This window comes from Equus asinus, chromosome 2, assembly GCF_041296235.1.
Source record: "Equus asinus isolate D_3611 breed Donkey chromosome 2, EquAss-T2T_v2, whole genome shotgun sequence".
Taxonomy (NCBI): Eukaryota; Metazoa; Chordata; class Mammalia; order Perissodactyla; family Equidae; genus Equus; species Equus asinus.
Window position 1 is genome coordinate 1,886,268 of NC_091791.1, and position 26,850 is coordinate 1,913,117.

The 26,850-nt window shown below is 49.4% G+C and overlaps 1 protein-coding gene and 1 long non-coding RNA gene across 2 annotated transcripts; one reads left to right on the forward strand and one right to left on the reverse strand.

Annotated features, from left to right (window-relative positions):
* Positions 1–6,200: 6,200 nt before the first annotated feature.
* LOC106841062 (uncharacterized) lies at positions 6,201–10,931 on the reverse strand. Its single transcript, XR_006514110.2, has 3 exons — positions 10,095–10,931; positions 9,345–9,464; positions 6,201–7,784 (listed from the first exon to the last, which is right to left on the reverse strand). It is a non-coding gene; the product is annotated as an uncharacterized lncRNA (long non-coding RNA).
* A 38-nt stretch (positions 10,932–10,969) lies between these two features.
* Positions 10,970–25,195, forward strand: BNIP3 (BCL2 interacting protein 3). The gene is made up of 6 exons (XM_044748472.2): positions 10,970–11,213; positions 19,111–19,261; positions 19,891–19,975; positions 21,836–21,942; positions 22,016–22,165; positions 24,170–25,195. The coding sequence occupies exons 1-6, from the start codon at positions 11,168–11,170 to the stop codon at positions 24,213–24,215; spliced, it is 585 nt and encodes a 194-aa protein (XP_044604407.1). The 5' UTR covers positions 10,970–11,167; the 3' UTR covers positions 24,216–25,195.
* The last annotated feature ends 1,655 nt before the right edge of the window (positions 25,196–26,850 follow it).

Genomic DNA, 26,850 nt, shown 5'->3' on the forward strand with positions numbered 1-26,850 from the left:
TACAAGGAAAAAAAGGAAGCATGGGACAAGGAAGCATGAATGTAAAAAGAAAATTATGGAAGTTTTATGAAAGAGAAATTCTGAAAGGAGTTTTATGCCTGGTCAAGTTGGCTAAGATTAAAGTAATTCCAATTAAGTAAATAAGTTTTAATGTAAAAAAAAATGAGCTGGTGCAAAAATTAACATTTTTTTTTCTCTCTCAAGAGGATAATTTTCTTGAACTTTCGGTCTGCTCCTTTTTTTTTTTTTTTAAAGATTGGCACCTGAGCTAACAACTGCTGCCAATCTTCCTTTTTTTTAATTTTTGCTTTTTCTCCCCAAATCCCCTGAGTACATAGTTGTATATTCTAGTTGTGGCATGTGGGATGCCACCTCAGCGTGGCCTGATGAGCGGTGCCATGTCTGCGCCCAGGATCCGAACTGGCGAAACCCCAGGCCACTGAAGTGGAGTGAGCGAACTTAACCACTTGGCCACGGGGCTGGCCATCTGATCTGCTCTTGATAAAGAGGCTATAAAAGATTTTTTTCTTTATTTTTGAGTAAGTCTACCTAAAAGACAGAAAATCTATGTATTGTTAAAATAATTTCCTATGTTCAGAAAGACTGAGGTCTCTCTATTAAGATTTTTGACTGTTTTAACTGTTTCTGTTGTCACTCTGATTGAATAGAGTGAGTGTTGTTTCCTATTTGACTAAATGTTTTGAAACCTTTTGATATTTTTGACAAGGTACCCCCCCACACACACTGAAGTATTCAAATCCTGAATAAAGGCTTTCTTTTGGCCTGGAAGAAGCAAGAGAATTTCTCGGAGGATTTTCAGAGGGCCCCTGAGACTCCTCAAAGAAATTTTCTCTCTCTTCCTATAAGGAGGGAGACACTGAGTGAATTAGGCTTATTTGGTATGTTAAATTACATGGGAAGCATTGTCAGATAAGTGATCATAAACTTTCTAGGGTAGTATTATCTGGGTTAATGTTATTGATATAAATGTTTTAAAAATTATATAACATTCCTAAAATTATGATCAGTCCTGGTTGTCAGTCATAATTCTGGTTATTATTTTAAAGTATTGTATGTCACAAAATTAACCAAATTTCTTCGTCAGTTGCCATTTTGGGATCCTGTTATTTACAGTTATTGTTTTACTCTGATGCTTTTTTAAAATACGTTTTGTCTTCAGAGAAATTCATGGAAAGGACTCTGACACTCTAGACTACAGTTTTCTGACAAACTTTCAGAAATTACAGAACTCTAAAAGAGAAACTGATGACCTCAGGAAAGTGCTGACAGAAGATTAAGATCAAGAGGGCCGGCCCCACAGCTGAGTGGTTGAGTTCGCATGCTCCACTTTAGCAGTCCAGGTTCTCACTGGTTCAGATCCTGGGCGCGGACATGGCACCGCTCGTCAGGCCATGCTGAGGTGGTGTCCCACATGCCCCAACTGGAAGGACCCACAAGTAAAATATACAACTATGTACTGGGGGAACTTGGGGGGGAAAAGGCAGGGGAAAATTAAGATCAAGAATTGATTACACAAGACCATGTGAACTGATGAGGATGATTATAATTTTTATGACTTTTGTTTGCAATGTCGTTGACTTTTTAATGTTTTGTTTTGTTTCTCAGATTTAAGGAAATCTTTTTCTCTTTTCTCTTATGCTAACTATGACTTACAGCAATTTGGTGAAATTATACTTTGTCAGCAGAATTGAAACATTTATCTTTTTCTCCCTACCTGATCTCTCGAGAATTTGAAACTCTTAGTGAGTGAGTATGGTTATTTCATGGCAGTATAGTTATTTGCATAAATTAAATAAGAATCTGTTCTCCTTATAACAGGACACATTTGGAAACTTTGGCTGTAAAACCAAGGCTTTGACTGGAATGTCATATTTGAGAGAAACATACAGACTCAGATAGGACAAGACAGCTTTTGAGGAATAAAGGTTGACTTCCTGGAATGAAGCCACTTGGAAGTATTGGCCTGGTACCCTGTTTACAAGGATTCCAGTAACCTGAGTAAGTAAGGAAGGTCACTTATCTGGGAGGTGCCTAGAACCTCAAAATACTTTTGGGAACCTAAAGAGAAGAGAGGAATTCACCCAAATCTAGGGTATTACAGGTGAAACCTGATGACAAATCAGAGGCTTGGCTTTTCTGGCCCTGAGAGGCCTTTAAAGTTCAACCTTAGATTCCTTATTAAAAGTTCCAGCAAAGCAGATTTTATTTTATTTTATTTTTTTGAAGATTTTATTTTTTTTCCTTTTTCTCCCCAAAGCCCCCCAGTACATAGTTGTATATTCTTAGTTGTGGGTCTTTCTAGTTGTGGCATATGGGACGCCACCTCAGCATGGCTCAAGGAGGAGCACCATGACCTCACCCAGGGTTTTAACCAAAGAAACCCCGGGCCACCACAGCGGAGTGTGTGAACTTAACCACTTGGCCATGGGGCCGACGCCTGCAAAGCAGATTTTAAAAAGCCTATATGATCAATGGCTATTCTTGCTGTACTTATGTAAATAATTGAATTAAGTTTTATTGAAACTAGGCTTATTTTGCAAACCAGTTACTCTTAATTTGGGCAATCTTTGGTAAAAATGAGGGTAATTTTAGGGAGAAAAATTATGTTTCAATAAAAACTATAGTACACCTTCATGGATATTAGGTTCTAGTTCTGATAATTGTCTTTGAGGTTTTTATTTTATATCTGTTAACTGTACTGGATCCTGAATTCTTCTAGTCTCTTGAAATATCTGGCTACAAATCTTCAAACTAACATTTTCAATCTTTTCCCATCATTTTCATTTGAAGTCCTTGAGAACTGAACCCGCCCTTTCTCCTGAAGCCCTGCACACTGCAGTGGGACAACTTGATAGAAACTTGAGAGATTCATGTCTCTTGCTGTCTAAGATACCTGAACACCTGATGACATCATCAGAGACACTTCAAACTGTAAAAGATGCTTTGAGGGGGCTGGCCCCATGGCTGAGTGGTTAAGTTCGTGCACTCCACTTCGGTGGCCTGGGGTTTCGCTGGTTTGGATCCTGGGCACGGACATGGCACCGCTCATCAGGCCATGCTGAGGTGGCATCCCACATGGCACAACTAGAAGGACCCACAACTAAAAATATACAACTCTGTACTGGGGGCACTTTGGGGAGAAAAAGGAAAAATAAAATCTTTAAAAAAAATTCTTTGACTCTGACACCTAGAAATCTTTTGACTGCTGCCTGGGCTCAGAAATAATTTGCTGGTTTTGCTCCCACTGTTAACCTTGCTTTTCTTTTTGTCTCTCTAGAAACACTCCTTATTAACTACCTGGTTACTTGCTAACACAATATAGGCTGAACTTTGGGAGCCCACCTGCACCACCATCTTACTAAGAGACTGGTTCAATGAGATGGAAACAACCTATGCCCCTGATCAGCAGGATAATCTCTCAAGATTGAAGATGAACAACAAAAGGGGGGATTGATACCAGTCCACACAAGGTTGACATAAGGGAAGCCATATTGTAAAAAAGAAACCACATTGTAACCTTGAATGACCTCTGATTAACTAACCCAGACATGTTTGTAGATTTAATGGACCCTCCCAGCTGCTATGAGTTGGTAACTTTGTTCTTCTGAGTTCCTTAGGAATGTGATGACCCTCAGGCAGAGAGTCTGTGCTGATGGCCATCATCAATGACAACGGAAAGATCAGCGTATAGGCCATTGCTCTGGTCTCTGATGCATATCCAGTAAAACAAAAGACTATCAGGACCTGAGACCAGATGTCTGCCCCACCCAGAGACCAGATGGAGGCCCCACTGGGATTAGGTCTATTTTTCAGGGATTGTTAAACTTTGGGTTGTCTATACTTCTTATCCTTCTGGTCGGACACTTGATTATAAAATGTGCTTTTCAGATGTTTTAGATGTGGAACAAGATACAAAATTCTAATAATACAAAAACATCAACATGAAACTGGAAACGAGAGTATTTCCAAATAAGTGCTAAACAGTTTCATTTCTTTAGCCCGGATCTAGGCCCCAATTCAGCAGGAAGCAGCTAGATTGGTTGCTGCCCCAAATCCCTCAAAAATGAGGAATGACTAAAGAATAGCAGAGATTGAAACCAGCAAACAGCCACTGATGATCAGGTAGCTAGGCACTAAAGTTTTTTTCCTTTTGCAGTTACTGATTATAGCTTTTAGCTGTTTAACCCACCCACCCACTGTCAACTGTGCTGTTTAGGCAATATGTTCTCTGACTCTCGCTAGGCTCCTATAGATAGCATCTCCCTGGAGCCTGGGTCTCCATGGTAATGGGTGTGTGAGGTGTTCTTCAGGAATTAGAACTCCTTGTCCACTCCAGGCCAATTGAGACCACCAACCCAACTGGGCCCATTCAGCAGTCCGAGAGGCGACTTTTTGACACCAAGAGGCTAAAAACACCACCCTCAGATCATGCTAATGCTGCCATTTTGTGAACACAGGTCCTATGAAGAGGTGTGGAGTCTGACTATGCTTGCGCAGATCATCAATTCCCTCCCGCTCCTCACCTCCAGTCACCTCTCCCCACACTTCAGACCACCTTGCCCCCATCCCATGACTATCCCTGAGTCCCCATTTTCAGGGAGGCAGATTTGAGGCTCATGCTCTCACTTCCTCACGTGGCTGCCTTGTGAGTAAACTCTCTCTGCTGCAATCTCGTCTCGGTGTTTGGCTTTCTGGGTGGCAGGCAAAAATGAACCTGGTTCGGTAACACTAAGCTAACATCTGTTGCCAATCTTCCTCTTTTTACTTGAGGAAGACTGTCCCTGAGCTAACACCTGTGCTGATCTCCCGCTATTTTCTATATGGAATGTTGCCACAGCATGGCTTGAAGAGCAGTGTGTAGGTCTGTGCCCGGGATCTGAACCTGTGAATCCCGGGCCTCTGAAGCAGAGTCTGTGAACTTAACCACTCAGCCCCTGGGCCAGCCCCTATAATATTCTTAGTCTTTGAACTTTCAGGTATTTCTGATTGTTAGGATGTTCAAAATATTCTTCTCCTTTAATATTTTAAAAAATAGGGGACAGCCCTGTGGCCGAGTGGTTAAGTTTGCGTGCTCCACTTCAGCGGCCCAGGGGTTCGTCAGTTCGGATTGTGGGCGTGGACATGGCACCACTCATCAGGCCATGCTGGGGCGGCGTCCCACATGCCACGACTGGAAGGACCCACAAGTAAAATATACAACTATGTCCTGGGGAGATTTGGGGAGAAAAAGCAGAAAAAAAAATATATCTATTAAACCATCCTTACATTCCCAGGAAAGACCCTACTTGGTTGTGATGTGTTAATCTTCTTTAGAATTCAATTTGATGGCATTTTATCCAGTATGTTTGCATGTGTATTCCTAAGTGAAAATGGTCCAGTGTTATATCTCCCTCTGGTACCCTGACCTGCTGTGAGTCTCAGAGTTGTACCAACCTCATAGAATGACACGGTAAAGTCTCACTACCTAACTAACTGAGCAAAAAAGAGGCTCGCTCCGCTAGCCGCAACCCGGTGCCAATCAATTGCAAACAAGCTGGTGGATGGGAAAGGAAAATTTATACGATTAGCCAGCATAATCGGAAGATGGCAGACTAGCGTCCTGAAGAACCATCTTAAAGTCACCCAGAATCTCGAGGCAGTTACACAGGGGAAACGGGCAGGGAAGGAGGGGTTAGGGAGGTGACCATCTGGTGTGACAAACTTCAAGGCGCCACATTACCTCTTTCTTCTGTCATTTCTGATGGGTACCAATGCAATTTTTTTCTTTCTGGAGGTTGTCATGTTCTTGGGGAACTGGGAGGACAAAGTTGTCATCTTATCACAGCGTAAGCAAGAGTCAGAACTAGCAGATCATTTTGCAATTAATCATCCTGGGCTACGTGCAGGCTAGAATGTATCCACAGGGACCCGTGAGTCAGGGTCATATATAGTTACAATGTTGCTTCCTTTCCCTAAGATGGCTGCCCTCATGCTAATTAAAGATCTAGCTGTTACATGACCACACCCTGGAAATAACACAGAAGCCATCCATACTCTGAAGGTTTGGCAGAACTCATCCATAAACCGGTTGAGCCTGACATCCTTGGGGAACATGGGTCGTCAATCACCTTTCCAATTTTTGCTACCTCTTCAGAATTTCTACCTCCTTATGAGTCAGTTTTTGTAATTTATATTTTCCTGGAAAATCATTTTATTTAGTTTTTGTTAGTATAAACGTGTACATGATGTTTGCATCCTGTTCTAAATTTCCTCTGACTTTTTAAGAACATCCTCATTTATTGTCCAAAATGTTGTTTATCACTAAAATAAAATTCAAATTTATTAAGACAAATCTGTTTTCTCACTTGTTCATTTTGCTTTAACTTTTTAAAAAATGTTATAAATTTATTTATTTCTTTTAAGGTTTTTTCCTAGCTTTTTCAATTAGTACCTAGTTAATTTACTCTATACCTTTTCTTAAAAATGTATTTACTACTACACATGTTCATACGAGTAGCATCTAGTATATTATCTTTGATAAACTTTATTTCTTAGAACTATTTTAGATCTACAGAAAAATTATGAAGACAGTACAGAGTTCCCAAATACCCTCACACCCCGTTTCCCCTATTGTTAACATCTTACATTAGTATGGTATATTTGCTATAATTAATGAATCAATATTGATATATTATTACCTAAAGTCCATACTTTATTCAGATTCCCTTAGTATTTACCTAATATCCTTTTTCTATCCCAGGATCTCATCCAGGACACTACATGACAGTCTCATGTCTTAGGCCCCTCTTGGCTGTGACTTCCCTTTATTTATTTACGTTTTTGGTGTTGGAGGCCCATTTACTGTGGACACTCAAGGCCTGGGCAGAGTGGGGAGTGCTCAGGAATTGGGCAGGTACACCCCCAGCCCCATGAGGGGATGCAGAGCAGTGGGGGCTGGCCCAGGCACCCAAAGGGAGTATGAGAATACCAGAAGGGTGGCCCAGACAGGCAGATCCACCAGGGCACCTGCAGGCCTGGTCTTGAGAAGGTATGCAAGCCAGGCAGTGAGTGCCCAGGCTAGAGCCTGGCCAGGGAGGCAGGGCTGGAGCCTGGCCGGGGGCTCCAGGATCCTAGGGGCTGGCATCACTGGGGGCCTCCCCAGGCTGCTGCTGGACTCAAGGCATGTCTGCCAGTTGGACTTAAGCAACTCTGGAGGTGGGCGTGGAGGTGGCTGTTCTCCAGGTGGTCCAAGCAGGAGTCAATCTGGTCCAATGTGGAGCTGACGGCAGTGTATTCTGTTTGCCCCAAGCCATTTTCTTCTCCTTCCCTGCCTGCCTAGGCTGGCCTGCCCAGGTCCCCTTTGGGGTCCCACATTTTGGGTTCAGGTGCTGCAAGGGCTGTGCGACAATGGAACAGTACCTGGCAGAGAGCTGGTCTCCTTTTCTTCTGATGACCTTGACAGTTTGAGGGTACAGGACAGGTATTCTGTAGAATGTCCCTCAATTGGAATTTTTATAAATAGATATAAGACAGGGTGATCAACAAAAGACTTTGAGGGGCCGGCCTGGTGGCACAGTGGTTAAGTGCACACATTCTGCTTCGGTGGCCCAGGGTTCGTCACTTCGGATCCTGGTTGTGGACATGGCACCGCTTGTCAAGCCATGCTGTGGCAGGCGTTGCACATAGAAAGTAGAGGAAGATGGGCACAGATGTTAGCTCAGGGCCAGTCTTCCTCAGCAAAAAGAGGAGGATCGGCAGCAGATGTTAGCTCAGGGCTGATCTTCCTAAAAATAAAATAAAATAAAATAAAAGACTTTCAAAAATGAAAAGAGGGGCCGGCCCCGTGGCCGAGTGGTTAAGTTTGAGCGCTCCGATTCAGCGGCCCAGGCTTTCACTGGTTCTAATCCTGAGCACGCACCAACCACTGCTCATCAAGCCATGCTGAGGTGGCGTCCCACGTGCCACAACTGGAAGGACCCACAACTAAAATATACAACTATGTACTAAGGGCTTTGAGGAGGAGAAGGAAAAATAAATAAATAAATAAAATCTTAAAGAAAAAAAGAAAAGACATCATCTTACAATAAATTTATAAGGAGAAAGTAAAATTGACATATAGTTTCAAGAAGAAAATTGAAAGATACAAAAGTTCCTGCTAAAGAGGACAATTATGAATGTATATTTTAATTGGACCATGGTAATATCAAATTACTTTGGTACTTAGCAGCCATTGTATACATTTCAAAGCGTTATGGAAAGTTTGATTAAAATAATACGTACAGTGAAACGGGAGCCAACCTGCTTTAACTAGATTCAGTCAGTTGTCCGTTTGCAAAAGCAGTCAGAGAATGCCCTATAAAGCCCACCCTGGGGCTGGCCTGGTGGCGCAGCGGTTAAGTGCGCACGTTCCGCTTCAGCGGCCAGGGGTTCGCCGGTTCAGATCCTGGGTGCAGATATGGCACCGCTTGGCACGCCATGCTGTGGCAGGCATCCCACGTATAAAGTAGAGGAAGATGGGCATGGATGTTAACTCAGGGCCAGTCTTCCTCAAAAAAAAAAAAAGCCCACCCTATAGATGACATCTCTGATGCTTGGGTCCGCACGGCAACGGGTGCTTAAGCTGTTTTTCAGGAACCGAGTGGACTCCTTGTCCAGTTCAGGCCAATTAGGACCACTGACTCATCAACTGGGCCCCAGAGAATGTCTGATAGGTGCCCCTTTGACGTCAGGGGGCCGAATCTCAGATCAGCCTATGCCACCATTGTGTGAACATGTGTCCTATGAAGAGGCGTGGAGTCTGACTACGCCTGCGCAGATCATCAATTACCTCACTTCTCATACTTCCAATCATCTATCTCCACACTTCAGACCGCCCGCCCTTCATCCCCTAAATATCCCTAATCCCTATTTTTGGGGAGGAGGATTTGAGACTCCTTGCTTGGCTGCCTTGTGAATAAACCCCTTCTCTGCTGTAAACTCGTCTTAGTGATTGACCTACCGGGTGGCGGGCGAAACAAACCTGGTTCCGTAACAACAGTATGCCAGAAACAGCATCCTTTGCAACTGTTTACATTTACGAGGAGAAACTTAGGTGTCTACTTGAAATGTGGAAGGAGTAGTTTTCAAAATTCTTTCAGGGGCTACAGGAGCAAAAAAGTGTGCTGCCCACTGTCCTGATACCAGTGCTGTTTTCTCAGGGCAGGGCACCTGAGCTCGGCTGGGCCAAGTGGAGCAGATCTTCAAGTCACGGAGTTTTCCTTCCCACTTGCCCCCTCCAGCTCTGACCTGGGGCTCCTTGGGCTTCCCCGGCAGATGTACCTGCCCCCCTCCCCCAACATGATAACCTTCTCAAAGGCGGGTTTACACGGATGCTGCAGGAAGTCAGGCCTCCCTTGCATGGGGTCCTCTGAGTGATGGAATTTGCTGGAGTTGGAGAGGGCTCCACGTGGGGAGGGAAAACCAGGCTGCAATGAGAAATATTTCCGTGTAAGCCTTTCCAGGTAATTGCCCACAGAGACTTCAGAGGGTTTATAAAATTTATGAGTTTTGGTGAGCTTAGCCAATGGCAGGATGCAACAATACACAAACCCCCCAAAATACACAAAAACAATCAAATGAAATGTAATAAAAGTAATCACAATAACATTAAAAATACGAATATTTAGGGATACATCTGACAAAAGATGTGCAAGCCCTGTACACTGAAAACTACAAAACCCTGCTGAGAGAAATCAGAATATCTAAATAATGGAGAAATACACTGTCTCATGGGTTGGAAGACTTGATGTCGTTGGCTTCTTCAGGGAAGGCAGCTTTCCCAGCAAGGGGCCTGAGGCGCCGGGAGAGGCACCAGCGAGGAGAGGTGCCAGTGGGACCATCCTATGGGGGTTTTGTGATTTGCGTCCCTGTGGGGAAACGGTTTCTGTTTGTGCCCTGTTGTATCCATCTAGAACACGGCTGCAACACGGACGGTGCTGAGCAGACGCTTGTTGAATAAACGAGAATGAGAACTAATGATCAAACTGAAAGGCTAGCCCCTCTATAGCCAGAAAGAGAGCTAAGGAGACTAATGCCCCTCTCAAGAGCATCCTTACCTAGAATGGAAACAAGGACCCCCCAGGTGAAAACAGCAGAGGCTGCTACTCAGGGCGCACTGTAGCAGGCGGGGTCGACACTTGTGATGGCAGAAACCCAAAGGTAGGCGGAGGAGCAGAGACTTCAGCGGAAAGAAACGGGGGCTCAGGGTTGTCCGGATGGGGCCATGGCGGATGCTGGAGGTGGGGATCTGGAAGCGGGGTGTCCTCGCGATTGGTTAGGGGAGCATTTTGGCTTTCTCTGGTTGGTCCCAAGTTGGAAGGAAGGACAGAAATTGGGGAAGCTGTCAGTTACTGATCACGTTCTGGCCATCTGGGGCTGAGTGTCACGGGGTGGTTGTGCGGCCTCCTGGACCAGTTGCTGGAGATGCTGGTCTGACTTCCTGCAACTCTGACTTGTGGCACGCTGGCTTCCCGGCCGGTCGCTGCAGGTGGGGGGCCGGGCTCGTGCGCCGGCAGTCGCGGGTAGGGGGCGGCCGCAGGGCGTGGGTACAGGTCCATCCTTACAGGTGGCCTGGCCCTGGTCTGTTTCCACCTGCAGTCTCTCTAGCAAGCCCCCGGGGCCCTAGGACGTTCCGCTGTCGCATTTCCTTCACTGTTGGAGGGAGAGCAGTACATTCTCCAGCAACATTAAAAGAACAGCGATTGACCCCGCCGGGCCCGGCCAGCGCCTCGGGCCTGTCTCCCAGCCGTGCCTGCGCCGCCGCACGTTCCGCGCGCACTACACCCCTCCCAGGCGCGCCCCAAGACGCGCTCCATGCCTCAGTTTCCCGCCCCCTGAAGCGTGCCCAGGGCGTCCACCACTCCTCGCCCCGGACCCCGCCCCTCGCCACGCCTGCGCACGCGCGCCCCGCGCCGCACGTCTCACCCCGCGCACGCGCCGCACGCGCCGCACGCGTTCCCCCGCAGGCCCCGCCCCGCGGCCAATGGGCGACGCCGCCGCTTATCTGGCGTGCGTCGCCGGCGCATCCATCAGTCGCGGCCCTGGGCTGACGCAGCCCGAGCCCCTGGGCCGGCGCTCCTGCTCCCCCGCCTGACCGCGGCCCGCCGGCCGCAGCGCCCTCGCGCGCGCCATGTCGCAGAGCGGGACCCCCGGACTGCAGGAGGAGAACCTGCAGGGTGAGCTGCGCCGGGCCCGGGAGACCGAGCGGAGGCCGGGGCCGGGGTGGGAACGAGGCCGGCGGGGCAGAGCCTGCGGGACGCCGTCGCCAGGGCCGGTGGTGCGGGCGGCGGGCGTGGGAGCCGACGGTGCGCCGCCGCGGGGTCTGCGCGGCGGGCTCGCCCCGGGCCGCCGGCGCCTCCCTCCCCTCGCTCGCGCGCCCGGGCCCGGCTGGCTCCGCCGGCGAGCCCAGCCTCCACCGCGGGCAGGTGGAAGTGCACCTCCGCGTCGCGTCTCCCGGAGCCCGAGTGCTGTTTCGGTCGTGTTTTACTCCCTGTTCTGTCGTCGAGCCCAGTGCTGGTTTTAGCGAGAAAAGGGCACAAGCCTGGCGAGGTCAGCGGTGCGGCCTTCGCATGAGGCCGTCGCCGGCTGTGCCCCGGTGACGGGCGGCACTTTCTCGGGGCGGGGGAAGGACGGAGGGGCTCCGTGACGCGGGGCGCATGGGCGCCAGCCGCTCTGCTCGGGGAACAGATGGGCAGCGCGCAGAAATGGTGCAGACGTGGAGTCAGTTTTATTTTTAGGCTCATGTTCCAGCAGTACTAGTGGGTCGCTCCAAAACAGAGCTCCGAGTTGGCTTGACGGTGCAGGAGCTGCCCGCTGCCTGTCCCATGCAGCGCCCTGCTGCAGACGGGGCCGTGCTGGGCGGACGCTGCGCCCCGGGCCCGGGTCTCCGACCACCCCTGCATCGCAGAAAACCAGGGCTCCGGGCGCCACTGCATCTCGCACCGCTAAGCGGGTGGCAGCTGGGTGGTCCGCCCTGTGGTCTTGCCTCAGTAGAGCCGCCCCCCGGGCCTGCTCCTTCCGGCTCAGTGAGTGACCCCGGCCCGGGAGGCGGAGCAGGAGCCGCTGGCCGTCGACCTTTGTCTTCTCTGAAGCAGGAGTTCACTGGGCAAAACCAACATGTAAATAGCGCTGGAGAGGGCTGTTTAACCCTTTGAGAGTGGGTTGGTAAACTTCGTTAAGACTTTTAGGGGCCGGCCCCCTGGCCGAGTGGTTAAGTTCGTGCGCTCTGCTGTGGCTGCCCGGGGTCTCGCCGGTTCGGTTCGGATCCTGGGCGCGGACATGGCACCGCTTGTCAAGCCACGCTGAGGCGGCATCCCACATGCCACAACTAGAGGGACCCACAACTAAAAATACACAACAGTGTACCGGGGGGCTTTGGGGAGAGAAAGGAAAAATAAAAAAAGACTTTGAAAACCCTTATTCAGATAAATTTAGTGGGCTGCTAATTACTTTTCTTACTCCTTAAAATAAGATTTTACTAGGGAAGACAGTCTAATGCATTGAGTAACACGTGTTTAAAAAGTGATAGCCACATTTAAAAAATCCTGTAATTGCTCCTTTTATTTAGACATTGACTAATTCTTTGAAATAGATTAAAGGATTAAATCTTTTCTGTCTTGTCTCTCAAAAGATCCAAGGGTGTTTCATAAACTGCCTTAAAATCATCATTTTCCTAGTTATCAAACGACAACTTCTGACGTTGTGTTTGCCTTATGGGTCCAGCTGTAGTGTGGAAGCCTGCTGATGCTCCTGGGGGCTGGATCTCCCTTCCGTGACTGACAGTAGACTGCTGAGTCACTGGCAATGCAGAATCGCCAGCTCGTGAGATAAAAGATGTGTTTTTCTGTTTTCCGTATTCTGTAAAAAGATGTTTATACACTGAGTGGAAACTCCTGTTCAGGGTTCTTTAGGGCATTCTCCTGAGTGCACGACGTGCGGCTGGGCACTGGCTCACGGGCCAGCCTGCTGTGGGAGGCGTCACTTGAGTCCCACGGGGCCTCACAGCCGCCCTGAGAAATGTGAATCTGGGCAAGGATTCCTGGCCTAGGCAGCCCTTGTCCCCTCGGCTCTGTTGTGATGTGATTACCTCTGCACCAAGCAGGAGAAAGCCCTGGTAGGCTGGCCCTCAGGCCACAGCAGACACCCCCCGCTGCGCTGGAATCCTCTGGGACCAAATGTTGCCCAGGAGGTAACAGCACAAATTGATTGGTGCTTCTCTCCTTACCTCCGTCTGTTGACTAGCAAGGTGTTGTATATGCTTTTCTTTTTTCCCTTAGACAACTGCTGAAATTCAGGAGGGAGGCGGAAGTTTGTGATGATACTGTGCCACAGTATCATGGGGGGGGCATGATCCACTTCCCAGAAGGACCCCTGTGTTCTGAGCAGAGCTGCTCCTGAGTCATCAGTGCAGTAAGGTCCGTGCCCGCGTACTCTGAGACGGTCCCACCTCTTCACTTGCTGCTGCATCGGCAGCTGCTGAGATGTTGTAAGCAGCCCCCCGTGGATAGAGGTGTCTGGAGAGAAAAATAAGTCATTTCTTTTGGAGGGGAACTGTAGTGTCATGCAGTCTGAGTTTAGGGTTTCAGACGTCTAGATCATAGCCCAACCCCTATGTTTCACAGATGGGTACAGTGAGGCCTAGAGGCTAAGTGAGGAATAAGTCAGGCAGGCGACAGTTCAGGAAGAACCCGGGGCTCTTGATGTGGGGCCGGTGGGACACTGGAGCCACAGTGACAGCAGGCATGAGACAGGCAGCATCCTGTGGCCCGGCCTGGCAAGAGGAAGGGAGAGATCACCAGCTCCTTTGAGGAACCAGGAACTGAATAATCTACCCCTTTGACTTAACGTTTAAAATCACCTGTCAATCAGGTCTCTTGTTCCCGCCCCACCGGACTTGAGAAGCTTTTGAGAGCAGTGGTTTCTTACAGCCCGCCCCTCCCAGGGAAGAAGCCCTCAGTGACAGGGCTGTGGCGCCCTCCAGGCTTGGCGGCTCTGTGCCTCAGGCTTGCCTGCTGGGATGCCACACCTTCTCCAGCATCCCTCTGCATCCCGCTGTCTGGTAGGTTATTTGTTTGGATGCCTGTCATTCCCCTAACCAGTCAGTTTCAACCCTGCCACAATGCCAGGCTTCCACCCAGCATTCCAAATCAGAGTTTTTCCAAGGGCGGTGGAGAAAGGGAAAAAACAAAAGCATACAGGTGATTCTCCACAGCCAGGGTTGAGACCTGCTACCCCAGGCTAGGCTGGAGGCCGGTGGGGGGGGGGGAGTGGGGGGTGTTGTGCAAAGGTGGAGAGAAAGGTCTGCCCTGGGCTAAATGGGGGGCAGCGGGGCTAGGGCGTCCCCGGCCTCTGTCAGAGTAGAGGCAGGTACCGGGCGAGCACTTAGTTCCTCCCCATTCCAGATGGACTTGTGGTCCTGTTGGCAGTGTTCTCGGTGGGTGTGGGGAGAGCGGGGAGAGGGAGTGAAGTTAGGGATGAGGCCTGCCGTGGGCCAGCAGTCTCAACGCCTTTCTGAGGCTTGTTCTGCTACGTTATTCCATGGCTTATTTGTGGTTCTGAGGAAGTTTTCTAAGGTTGCGAAGCAACCGTAATCCCTATTTTTCTTGCTTAAAAAGATGAGTGACCTTAATTGCATGATGTAAGTAGGTAAACAGCATACGTTTTCCTATTTTCCAGGAAGTATGCTTTCCTGATCCAGTTGTTGCAGGTTAATAATAAAACTCTTGTCCTTTAGTAAATCATTCTTTGGAAACAGCTTTTGGACTCAAAGCATTTGCTCCAACAGTCCAGAATGGGATTCTTTTCTTTTGTAGGATGCTTAGGACTTTTTATGAGATGATTTAAAAAAGGGTATACTTGTCTCCATGGAGTCTTGAGTTGGCCCTTGTGGTATAATTAAAAAATATATACCTGAAACTAATATACTGTTACATGTCAATTATATTTCAATTAAGGAAAAATATACATACGTACACATTTGGTCTTTGTCCCTGGCTCCTGACAGACCTCAAACCCCTTGGAGTTCCTGGAGTGATAGCGCCTTTCTTTATTCATTGTAGGAGCCCCTTTGGAACACACTTGTGACTGGGCCCTAGATAGCCTCATTAGCATAGACCATTAACATAGATAGGATGGGCTGGGAAAGACCAACCCTGTGATTAGAGGGTGGAAACTTGGCACCCACCCCCTCCAGGGAGGGGAGGGGCTGGAAGTTAGATTTTGAGGCCTGGACCATGAGGTTCCTGTGCGTGCTGGGCGGGGCCGCTGGGAGCAGAGAGAGCAGGGAACAGGGAAGCTCCGCCCCCCCCCCCCCCCCCCCCCCCCCCCCCGCCCTGTGGTCTCTTCCAGCTGGCTCTCCCTGAGTTGTAGCCTTTCTAGTAAGTGGGTAAACAGAGGAAGTAAAGTGGGAGTTATTTTTTCCGGGGTGGGGGGCGGGGCGTTGTAGGAACCTCAGAATCTGTAGGCTGCCAGGCCAGGCAGAAGTGTGGGTAGTGTAGATGTCCCACAGATTTGTGGCTGGTGTCTAACGTAGGGGCAGCCTCGTGGGACTGAGCCCTTTGTCTCGTGGGACCTGCCCTCGAAGCTGACATGGACAGTTGGATGGCCAGTGGGTGTTGGAGAATTGGTTATTGGTGTGGAAACTCCCTCCCATTTCATGTCAGAAAAAAGCACCCCCTTAGACTCCAGTATGTCAGACCCTGCAGGTGACCTGGGCAGCACTTTGGCCTCCTCAGGGAAACTGAGCCAGGCCCAGAATCTGAATAACGTAGATTGAGCCTAGAGAAAGAGAACCATGCCCAAAGCAGGGGCCCATGTACTGTTTCCTGCCACAGGGCCAGAGCAGGCTGAGTGTCACCTTGAGTCCCAGGGAAGGAAGGGGGGCTAGTTGAGGACTCATGCAGGAGCTTTTAGAGTGATACTTCGGCGTTAGAAGGCGTTGGAGTACTCAGAAGTATGGTCAGCAACCTTGATGAAGATGTAGTCAGACGAGCGGTCTCAGGAAGGGGGTGTGTGGGCAGCTCTGAAGTCACTGCAGCCTCTCCTGACAGGCATAGGCTGAGGGGCCGGGGCTCCCAGACAGACCCTGGCCGTCCTGTGCATTAGAGAGGTGCTTGTGCCGGCCAGGCCAACGTGAAGCAACTTGGAGCTAAAAGAGAAAAGTTGTGCATTAATTTGGAAACGTCATGTGATCGATCCTTTTGTTAGCAGCTAACTGGGAGGCTGGTGTCAGCTGCAAGTTCACATTGATTTCTGGGTCTTTGATTTGCTGTTCTCTGATTAGTAGGATGTGTTCTGCAACAAGCAGCTATTGAGAGGCGGCCAGGACTCTTTCAGAAGAGAGCCTGTTTCGTGTGTTGGAAAGCTGTGCAGCCTCTGGTGCTTCCGCTAACCCAGCGGAGTGATGAGTGGGCTCCGTCCCCCCTGCGCGGTGCTGTGTAGTGCCAGTGCCGGCTTGGTTTGAGCACGGAGTAGCAGCTCTGGGTGACGTTTATTGTAATAAAATGAGAGTGACTACAAACCTGGTTCACTGAGGTTTTTCTAGTACATGAATTGTTCGGTCTTGGGTGGTCTGCCTTCATCCTCTCCTTACTGTACTGTCCTCCGGGTGTCACCAGAGCTGCCGTGCAGGTAGACGTGCTGGAGCTACAGACACCTCCAACAGAGACTGTCCTGGGCTGGAAGCAGCCCTGTGCATGTTGCAAGTTGATTTCTGACTGAGGCGCCGGCACGGAGCAGAGGGCCCGGCAGAGGCAGGCTCATGGATGGTGCTGGGCAGGTGAAGGCCGTCTGGGAAAGCTAAGCCGTCTCAGATCACAGGCTAAATCCAGGTGCATTACACCCACATCTGAGTGAGTGTGCAACGATACAGCTTTTTGAAGACGACACAGTAGAATATCTTCATGACCTCAGATTAGGGAGAGAGTGAAAATTTGACTGAATTAAAATCAAGAGCTCATGTTCATCAGAAGACGCGTGTGTGTGAGGAAGACTGGCCCTGAACTGTCTGTCGCCAGTCTTTCTCTTTTTGCTTGAGGATGACTGGCACTAAGCCAACAACTGTGCCAGTCTTCCTCTGTTTTATGTGAGATGCCACCACAGCGTGGCTTGACAAGTCGTGCTAGGTCTGTGCCCAGGATCCAAGCCTGCGAACCCTGGGCCGCCGAAGCGGAGCATGCAAACTTAATCACTACACCACCAGGCTGGCCCCCAGAAGATGTTTTTAAGAGTGAAAAGGCAAGCCACAGTGAAAGTTACTTACAACACATTCACATGAATAAAGGCCTGTATCTTGAATGTTGACCTTGTATAGATAAGAGAAAGATGGACAACGCAATAGAAACGAGTAAGAGAATTTTGAACCAGTAATTTAAAAAGATGCTATCCAATGGCCAGTAAATGTATGAAAAAATGTTCAGCCTCATTAGAAATTAGAGAAATGCAAAATAAACCACACAAGATACCACCAAACACCTCAGAATGGCTGAGTTTAAAGACTGATGATACCAAGTGTGAAGCAACAAAAACACTCATATTGGGAGAATGGTACACGGATGGGTTCACCTGCATCGGAAAGCAGTGGTGTTTTCTACTAACATTGACATCATTTATGTATTACCTTTAACCCGGTAATCCCACTCCTAGGTACACATCCAACAGAAACAGGAGCACGTGGACACCATGAAACATTAGACGAATGTTTACAGAAGCATTATTCGTAACTGCCCCCAACTGGAAGCAAGCCACACATCTAACAGAATGGATAAATCATGGCACAGCCCTACAGCGGAAGCTGTGCGACAACAACAAAACTGTGCTCAGCCACATGCATGAGTCCACAAACACTTGGTAGCCCCCTCAAGTCCAAACCCCCAGGCTGTGCTCTTGGTGCTGACCCACCTCCCCAGTCTCACTGCCCCCACCTGTGGGCATCTCCACCCCAGCTGCACTGGACCTGCCACTGGCAGCACTGTGAGGACAGCTCTCTGTTTGGGGTTCACACGTGTCCTTTTGTGGGACATGTGGGATGTGCCAAAATCATTTTCATCTTTCAGGTCTCTCCCACCTACAGCGCCCCAGTACAAACACACACAGGCAAAACCAGCAGCCCTGCCTCCTCAGCCTGCGCTCGCCCAGCACCTTACTGCCCTGTATTGTGGCTGTGCGTCCACTGAGGACGCTCCCGAGCAGGCCCCTCCAGGTGGGGGCTCTGCCCACTCATTCTGGATTCACAGCTCTGAGCACAAATTTGTGTAGTGTACCCAGATCAGTTGTTGGACTGGAGTGAATTATCGAGCTAACTCCAGATAGTGGGGCTAGCAAGAGACAGCCTAGCTTATGGTAATGGCTTTCCTTGCAGGGTTTGGGGGTGCGGGGAGTGGTAGCTGCTCATGTGCTCTGTTTTGTAAGCAGATGACCTGGTGCTAGGACAGCTCTCTGCGTCTATAGAATCTGTCTGGATGGAATGCATTTGCTGGGGATGTGGAACACGTCAGATGTGGGGTCATGTGAGAGAATGCTGGGCTCCCTCCCCATGGAGACTTGGCTAAGTGGGCACTGGAGGGATGGCTTGCCTCTGACTCATCAGGGTTCGTTGGAAATCCTTTGTTCTATTCAAAGTATATTCACCTGGCTTCGGATGTAAATAAATACAGAACAGCAGTCAGAAAAGAATTTTGTGGGGCCTCAGGGTCAGAATGTGATTCTAGTTCAAATAGGTTTATGCGATAATTTAAACCTTTTTAAAATTTTCAAGTCCCTTAAACTTTTGCTGACACCATTTTGCTTCTAAAAATTGAATGCAGGAAAGCACTGTGGTCAGCTGGACCTGCTCCCTCAGCAGGTTCCCAAGCATCTGCCTGGCGTCCGGGAGGGCAGGTGTGCAGCTCCCGGGGGAGGGCAAGGCTAGACTAGCTGCTGGAACCCAAGTGCTGGAAATGGGCGCCAGGGGATGTGGTTCAGGGAGGTGGTGTCCCCAGGACCTCTTGGGAGCGGAGGGGTGGGCTGGTTATACGTTAGGACCAGACTCCAAAGTGGGTAGAAAATTCCAACTGTGCCCTTTTTTGTCGCCATCAGGCTCCTGGGTAGAATTGCACTTCAGCAATAATGGGAACGGGAGCAGCGTTCCAGCCTCAGTTTCTATTTATAATGGTGAAATGGAAAAAATACTGCTGGATGCCCAGCATGAGTCTGGACGGAGTAGCTCCAAGAGTTCTCACTGTGACAGGTGGGTATAAATAAGCGTGTGTCTTACAGTGCTGACTGTAAGTAGGCGAGCAGTCCCAGTTGTAAACGCCTGCTTCAGCTCAGCTCAGGCCGCATGGGGCGTGGCTTCGCCAGCCCTCTTTAGACAGTGGGCCCCTTGCCCTCTTGTGGGAGGAAGTGACTGAGGCTTGCCCTATGGAGGGGCCATTTTAAAGCCAGGGGCAGATCGGAACTCGGTCCCTATGCTTCTGCCCCATTGCATGGATTAGCTTTGTCAGGCTGGTCATCGTGGGCCCATATCTCAGTACTGCCAGTGAAGCAGGCAGCACGGCTGGGTCAGAGATCAAAGGTCAGGTGCTCCTGAGGGCTGTGTAACAGACCACAAAGCCAGTGGGTGACAAAGCCCGCCACCCACTGGCTGTCCATGTCCCCCTCCCGCCAGAGGACTGGCCTAGCTGATGCCTGTTGAGCTCAGCTGAAAGATGGAGGACCAGTTTGGCCCTGATCTGCAGGGTGGGAGGGAAGAGGTGGGCACTGCTGAGGGCTTCCTCCTCACTGAGGAGATGCTCCCCTGCCTGGGGTCTGCTTCTCGTGAAGTGAATGTTAACATGACATTCTGTTCTTCCTGTTTTTATTCACGTTGTCACCCAGCCCGCCTCGCTCACAGACCCCACAAGATACTAACAGAGCTTTTGAAACAGACACCCATAGCATTGGAGAGAAAAATAGCTCTCAGGTAAGAGGAGCAGTTGCAGTGTTTGTGATCTATTTATACAGGAAGTTTTCAGTGCAACTGAGTAAAGTCCAGCTTTCAGACTGTCTCTTGCCTTTTTTCAAACCATGTGGGGTCGGGGCGTCCCCAGCACTTGGGTTTCACACTGAGCCGACCAGAGGAGGTTCGGGCTCGGGTTAGGGTGTGTAGCACAGGCCCCCATCCAAGGACACAAGGGGATCGACGGAGTGGGAGGGTCCTCTGCCCGGGGAGGGCGGGAGTGGCAGTGGGAAGGCCAGGAGTGAGCCAGGTGGGAGCAGTCTCTGTGGCCGTCGGTCGGGCAGTGAGTGGGTTTTAACATCTAGCTGCTTGGGGGCCTGGCATTACCTGCGGGGCCCTTCAGGACCCTCTGCCATCATCGTTGTAGTGCTGACGCTCCTCCCTCACTGGGCGCTGTAGTTGCTTCCAGAAACTGTGCCTCAGGCCGTGCAGCTGGTGCCTGGGCAGTTCAGTGTAGGAGCTAGCCAGGCTGGTCCTTCAGCCCGAGGTCGCTTGTAACATCTGCCCCACAGATATTTAAGGGGTCTTACATGTCAAGCACTAAGCTTTGTTGTGAGGCCACAAAACCTGGAGGCTTCCGTCTGTGAGAACAAGTGCCCCCCACGTTGTGGCCCGAGTGTCCTGCTGCCGTTCTGGTCCACCCACCAGAGGACCTGGAGGCAGCGTTCTGTCTGCTGGTGCTGCGCCTTGGGCACACAGTGATGCCCAAGAAGTGTCTCCTTGGGTGACTTTAGTCATGGTGACGTGACAGTTGAATTTACTTGTGTGTCTTACAGAGCATGTCTTACAGCCAGTACCACTGAGTCACACGCTCTCCCAGGCTAGTCTCCCCTCAGCCTCCCTCGCCAAGGCATCTGGAGTCTGCTACCCCAGGATCTCTCAAGGAAGGCTCCTGGCCCCAGCCAGACTCCGAGGCTTCCAGAGCTCAGGAGGAGCCCTGACGGGGACGGGGTGTGCCCCAGGGCAGCTGGCTGCTCCCAGATATTCAGCTCCACGTCCAGCTTTGGTGCAACATTCTGGAGTATTTCCAAAAGTTTAAACAGCTTTTTTCCTGTTTATACTGTTTATATAATTCCTTTAAAAAGGATTTATATGCTCAGGTACAGAATTTTTAAAATACAAAAAAGTAGGGCCCGGCCACCGGTGACGCAGTGGTTAAGTTCGCGTGCTCTGCATTGGTGGCTTGGGGTTCGCAGGTTCAGATCCTGGGCACGGACCTAGCACCACTTGTCAAGCCATACTGTGGTGGCGTCCCACATAAAATAGAGGAAGATTGGCAACAGACGTTAGTTCAGAGCCAGTCTCCCTAACAACAACAACAAAAGTAGAGAACAACATGTATAATCCTAATTTTTAAAGTCTGCTTTAATTAGTGTTACAGAATTTTTAAAACATAGCTGAAATCATAGGTCTGTATAGGTTTTGGTTGTTACCCTCTTACGTAACATGAGAGTATCTTTCTTTTCGACTCGTTTGCTCTACGGTGTCCATTTACTGAGCTGCCCCCCAGTCTGGGGCCATTTTAGGTGGTTTTCATTTTCTTCTGTTCTAACGCTGCAGGCAGGGCAGCATCTGTGTGTGGACATCTTCGTGCTCGCCTGACACTGCTTCCCAAGGACAGTGTTTGCTTTTCATAGTGGACCGGGATCTCACAGTTGGGATGTCACTGGAGTGGTCTCCCTGTCCCTAGAGGAGGGCAGCTGCCCGCCCTGCTCTGTGCAGCCCTTGGAGTGGCTCGGCTCAGTGGCCGTGGGCTCTGGGCTCGGGTGCTTTCTGGCCTGGATGCGGTAGGTTAATCTACCTTCAACGTTTCCTTTTTCTTAGTCTGAGGAAGATTATATTGAGAGAAGGAAAGAAGTTGAAAGCATCTTGAAGAAAAATTCAGACTGGATATGGGATTGGTCAAGTCGGCCAGAAAATGTCCCCCCCAAGTGAGTCTATTTTCAGTATCACGGGGTCGTCTCTGACTCAGCACTCGACTCATCCTCGCTCCTTCTTCCCCAGGGAGTTCCTCTTCAGACACCCGAAGCGTACGGCCACACTCAGCATGAGAAACACGAGTGTTATGAAGAAAGGGGGCATTTTCTCAGCAGAGTTTCTGAAAGTTTTTCTTCCGTCTCTGCTGCTGTCTCATCTGCTGGCCATCGGATTGGGGTAAGTGACTCCCTGCATGACACGCATTGGGAAAATTCTGGGTCTCGGTAGTTTATTTTTAAACATTTACTGAAGTACAGATCGTAAGTCACAGCTAATGTAAGTGTGTAAACAAACCTGCCCAGGTCAAGGGACAGAAGCAAGTCCCCCCACCAGTCACTGAGCCCTACCGTGGGGCAGCCCCGGGCTGACCTCTGACTCTGGAGACTAGTTAGCCCGTGTTTCCCCTTCCGCAGACGGGGCTGTGGCTGTTGTGTGCTGCAGTCGGCCGCCTTCCTTCCTCCTCGCGCTGTGCGGGTGCTCTAACCGTCCCTTTCTCTGCAGATGGGTGGGCTCAGCTCCTGTACCTCCTCTGGGACAGGACTGCTGTAGTTCACTCTCAGCAGTGACACAGGCGAGGTCTTCAGTTCTCAGGCTTCTTGCACTGACTGTGCAGAGACCATCAGGTGCGGCCATGGATCCTAACGCCGTTCAGCCCGAACGGTGTTGAGGAGCCAGAGCACGCTGCTTGGGGAAGCCATGGCTGCTCTTTTTTCTTGGCTCATCCTCACCCTCTGTCCAGGTGGGTGGTGGTCTCACTAGTCTTGGCGTGTGACAGCATTCTGTGGCTGCAGCTCGTTGGACAGACTGGATTGTCAAGATGGGCTTCTGATTTTGTGGGTGCTACTTGGCTGCAGGGCTCACATCTAGGGCACAGAGGGAAATAGGATGAAAAAGCCGCTGTAGCACAGTCACCCTTTTCCCACATTCCCTGAGTGTGGCAGATGAGACCAGGTCTGTCCTAAGTCTTGGGGCAGATAGGAGCTTGTGGGTCTTGCACGTTACCCCAGCCCTCCCACCTGTGGGATGTAGGAGTGGAGTCAGCTTCCTGACCTTCTGAGCCCAGACCATAGTTCGCCCAGCCTGTGGAAATGGCTTCCTAGATGAGCCGGTGGCTGCTCAAGTCAGCATAACCAAAATGAAATTCACCCAGTGTCCTGGGCCTGAGCCCAGCATCTCGCTCCCCTCTCTTGGGGGTTCTGTCTCAGCTGTTCTCTCAGCACAGCCCCACTGTCTGGATTCTGGCCACTGCCTTTTGGAGTCAGATGCACAGCAGTGCATGTCTTACCCAGGGAGTTTATAGATCCTGATTTCTCTGGAGCTTCCCCCAGAACTAGCAGGTCAGATTCTGCGGGGCAGGGCCAGTAACCTGTGTCTTAAATACCTAGTTTAGGTCTTGGTTTCAGGGTGGCTTTCTGCAGCCGGCTTCCAGCTAGCGTCCCTGCCCTTCATCCTCCCAAGGCCTGGTGGTGTCATTCCCTGCCCCAGACACCTCAGGGCTTCCCACCCTCTTCACTTGGTCTTGAGAAGCTCCCGCAGCAGGGCCTGCAGGCTGTTTCTCACCACTGCCCACGAGCCTGCCAGGCTCCTCTACTTCTGCCCCTTCTCCAGGAGGCATGTCCTCCTGCACCCTCCCTCCCCGAGTGCCTGCTCTGCAGGCATCAGCTTGAGCCTGTCTTCCCAGGAAAGCCTTCTGACGCCCATGGCCCTTAGGTCCGGGCACCTCTTCCACCTCCAGACTTAGACTGTGTGAGGGCAGGGGCTTCATTCTCAGTGACAGCCTCTTTGAGGCTGGGGGTAAACTTACAGTGTGTCACCTGGCCCCAGGGGACTTCCTCCAGCAGTGTGGTCCTGGGTCACGTTACACACAGCAGAGGGAAGGCAGCAGGCGTTGCGTGGAGCGAGAGCGATTCAGGCGGGTTAGCAGGCTCCGTGATCCTAGTACCGAGTGTGCTGCACTGCTAGAGCACAGTTGGATGTTTTCTACGCTAGATGACTATAAAATGCATACCAATGAAGAAGAAAACGCTTCGTAAGATTGCAGATAGGTTCATCACAAGATTTTTAAAAATAGGTGTGAGGTAGCCATTCCCCTCGCACGAGCTGTAACCATCGTCAGCTGCCCTGTCGAAATCACCTGAGTGCGAGAGGCTGCGGTAACTGCCCATTGCTTTTTCTGTTCAGGATCTACATTGGAAGGCGTCTGACGACCTCCACCAGCACCTTCTGATGAAGCACTGAACGCGGCTTTTTCCACATAGCAGGAAGTGTATCGGAGCTCGCAGCATAGCTAACTGAAGAGCGATCTCAGGCCTTGAGTGGCTGCACCATTTGTGTGTTTTTGTTCTGTAAATGCTGCGTTCCTAATTTAGTAAAATGAAAGAATAGACACTAAAACCATGCTAATCTAGTCATACCTATGGGATCAATTAATAAGCATGTCATTAATTCCTACTGTAATAATTTGGTAGTAAATTTTCTTTGGATATTTTCCGTATCTAAGTATAAATAACTTTCACATACTAGTTGTGATGTATGTAGTGTTTTAACAAAAATTATCTGCAACCTTAGAACACTTTATATTTTGGAAGAATGAACAATGTTGATATTAAAATGACTACATAAGGGATTTATCCCAAATAAATATTGTGGCCTTATACTCACACTACTGTAGGAAAGACTGTGTTCGAGGGGTGCAGGCTGTCTAGCACAGAATGCTCAGCTCTGCTTGCTGTTGGCTGTGCAGAGAAGCCAAGGCGCACGGACTCCCTGTCGTCGGACACTGGACTGCTTGCTTCACAGGGTGATGACTTCAGTCTCCAGCTGTCAGTAACCACCCCACGTGGTCAGTAGCCACGGTTACTCTATCACTCTACGTTGCTGAATTTAGTCTCATCCTTTGTGTTCAGTATTTGCGTGCTCTTAGCATCGGCTTCATTCTAGCAAATCTGTCTACAAAAGACTGGAAATAGAAAAAAATAAACCTTTGCCAAACCCTTCTGAGATTACTTACACATGGCTTAAAATGAAACGTCATAAGCTTTTTGAGGAAACCAGGCTTATTCCCTTGTTACATTCTTTATCTTTTCTACAGCATGATTTTTAAAAGGCTGCGTCTTTCATGTACTGTATATATGCTGTTGGGTATTTGTTTCACTTTTCCACACTAAATTAGTTGTGTTAAAATAAATAACATTTTAATTTTTTAAATCTTTGTTGATATTTAAAGTTACCTTGGAAGTAGTAGCTTATAGATCTTTCATTTGGAGACAGCTGGTTGGATGGCATCTGAATTCTTTATGTAGTTTATCCTCTAAAAAAGAGAAAGCCTGGGAGGTCACAGTGAATCTCTCTGGCCAAGCAAATTCCCTTTTGGTACAGTAAATGTGTCTTTCATCAGAAACAAAGGGGTTCCATTCCTCTGCTTCTCTCGAGTGTCCTCAGAATTAGCACCCCTTAACGTGAGCTCAGTGAGTCCCCGATCACCATCTGAACCCATGACTCAGGCGACTTGGGGCCCTTGACAAAGTCCCATCTGTCCCTCATCGATGGCGTCAGCTGAGCCCTGAGGGAGACTGGCTGGAGGGCACCAGTGGTGGTTACAAAAGCGCTTCACACAAATGAGCTGGGCGATCACAACTCTGGTTTTCAAGAGGCTTTTTTCAGATGCCAGCATTACGTCAGACATCTTATTCATTTAAAATGGTCCACTGAAAACATGTATGTATATTTGTTATGTGTGTGTGTGTATTTTATCTTTCAGGAAAACGGCTGTATATAATTGAGCTTTTCAAATAGCCTTTCTTTCTGCTGTTTTACAAACAGCACCTTAATCATTTTATTCACTGAATAGCAGGTTTACAAAATACTTAACATAATCCCAATCAATTTTGGGTTAAAAAAATTTGAACACTTGGCTGCTATTTTTAGACACAGTTTCCTGATCGTGACGTTTGCACTAACCCGAGTCTGAGTCTGCAGACTGTAGTGTGACACCTGTACGTTGCTAGAAGGAATGCAAATGGACACAGCTCTCTGGTGGGAAACTGGGCCAAAAACTATCCCTTCAAGTTCCTTTTTTTTTTTTTCTGAGGAAGATTAGCCCTGAGCTAACTACTGCCAATCCTCCTCTTTTTGCTGAGGAAGACTGGCCCTGAGCTAACATCCATGCCCATCTTCCTCCACTTTATACGTGGGACGCCTATCACAGCATGGCGTGCCAAGTGGTGCCATGTCCGCACCCGGGATCTGAACCGGTGAACCCCGGGCCGCCGAAGCGGAATGTGCAAACTTAACCGCTGCGCCACCAGGCCAGCCCCTCAAGTTCCTTTTGATGTACAACTCACTTCTAGGAATCTACCCTGAAGACAAATCTCTAAAGATCTGAAAATGGATACACACAAGGATGTAACTAAATATAACATCTAAGATATTTGAAACAACTGTAGTGCCTGTAATAGGAGACGGGTTGAATAAGCTGTGGTAATTCAACAAAATGGAGTACCACGCCGGCCCCTGTGGCCTAGTGGTTGAGTCTGGCGTGCTTGGGTTCCATTCCCAGGCATGGACCTACACCACTCCCCTCTCAGTCGTCATGCTGTGGTGGTGGCCCACCCACAAAAAGGGGAAGACTGGCAGCAGATGTTAGCGCAGGTGAATCTTACTCAGCAAAAGCAAAACCCAAAAAACATGGTGTCAAAGTGTCTACGTATCCCCAACACACAGGAAACAGAGTTGGCAATGGGGGGCTTTCTAATGGTGAGCTCTCTGACGGTCAGCCCTATGATCAGAGGCCCCCTCTCTGTGCCCTCCCCTGGACTCCGGACTGCTTGGCCAACAGCAGGAAGCAGTGATGCTGGCCTCTC

What these genes read in the sequence shown, in the direction of transcription:
- BNIP3 (XM_044748472.2), top strand. Translation starts at nt 11,168, where the DNA reads ATGTCGCAGAGCGGGACCCCCGGACTGCAGGAGGAGAACCTGCAGG. An exon ending in GCAGGAGGAGAACCTGCAGG is followed by an intron (nt 11,214 to 19,110) that starts GTGAGCTGCGCC and finishes TGTCGCCATCAG; the next exon opens with GCTCCTGGGTAGAATTGCAC. An exon ending in AAGAGTTCTCACTGTGACAG is followed by an intron (nt 19,262 to 19,890) that starts GTGGGTATAAAT and finishes GTTGTCACCCAG; the next exon opens with CCCGCCTCGCTCACAGACCC.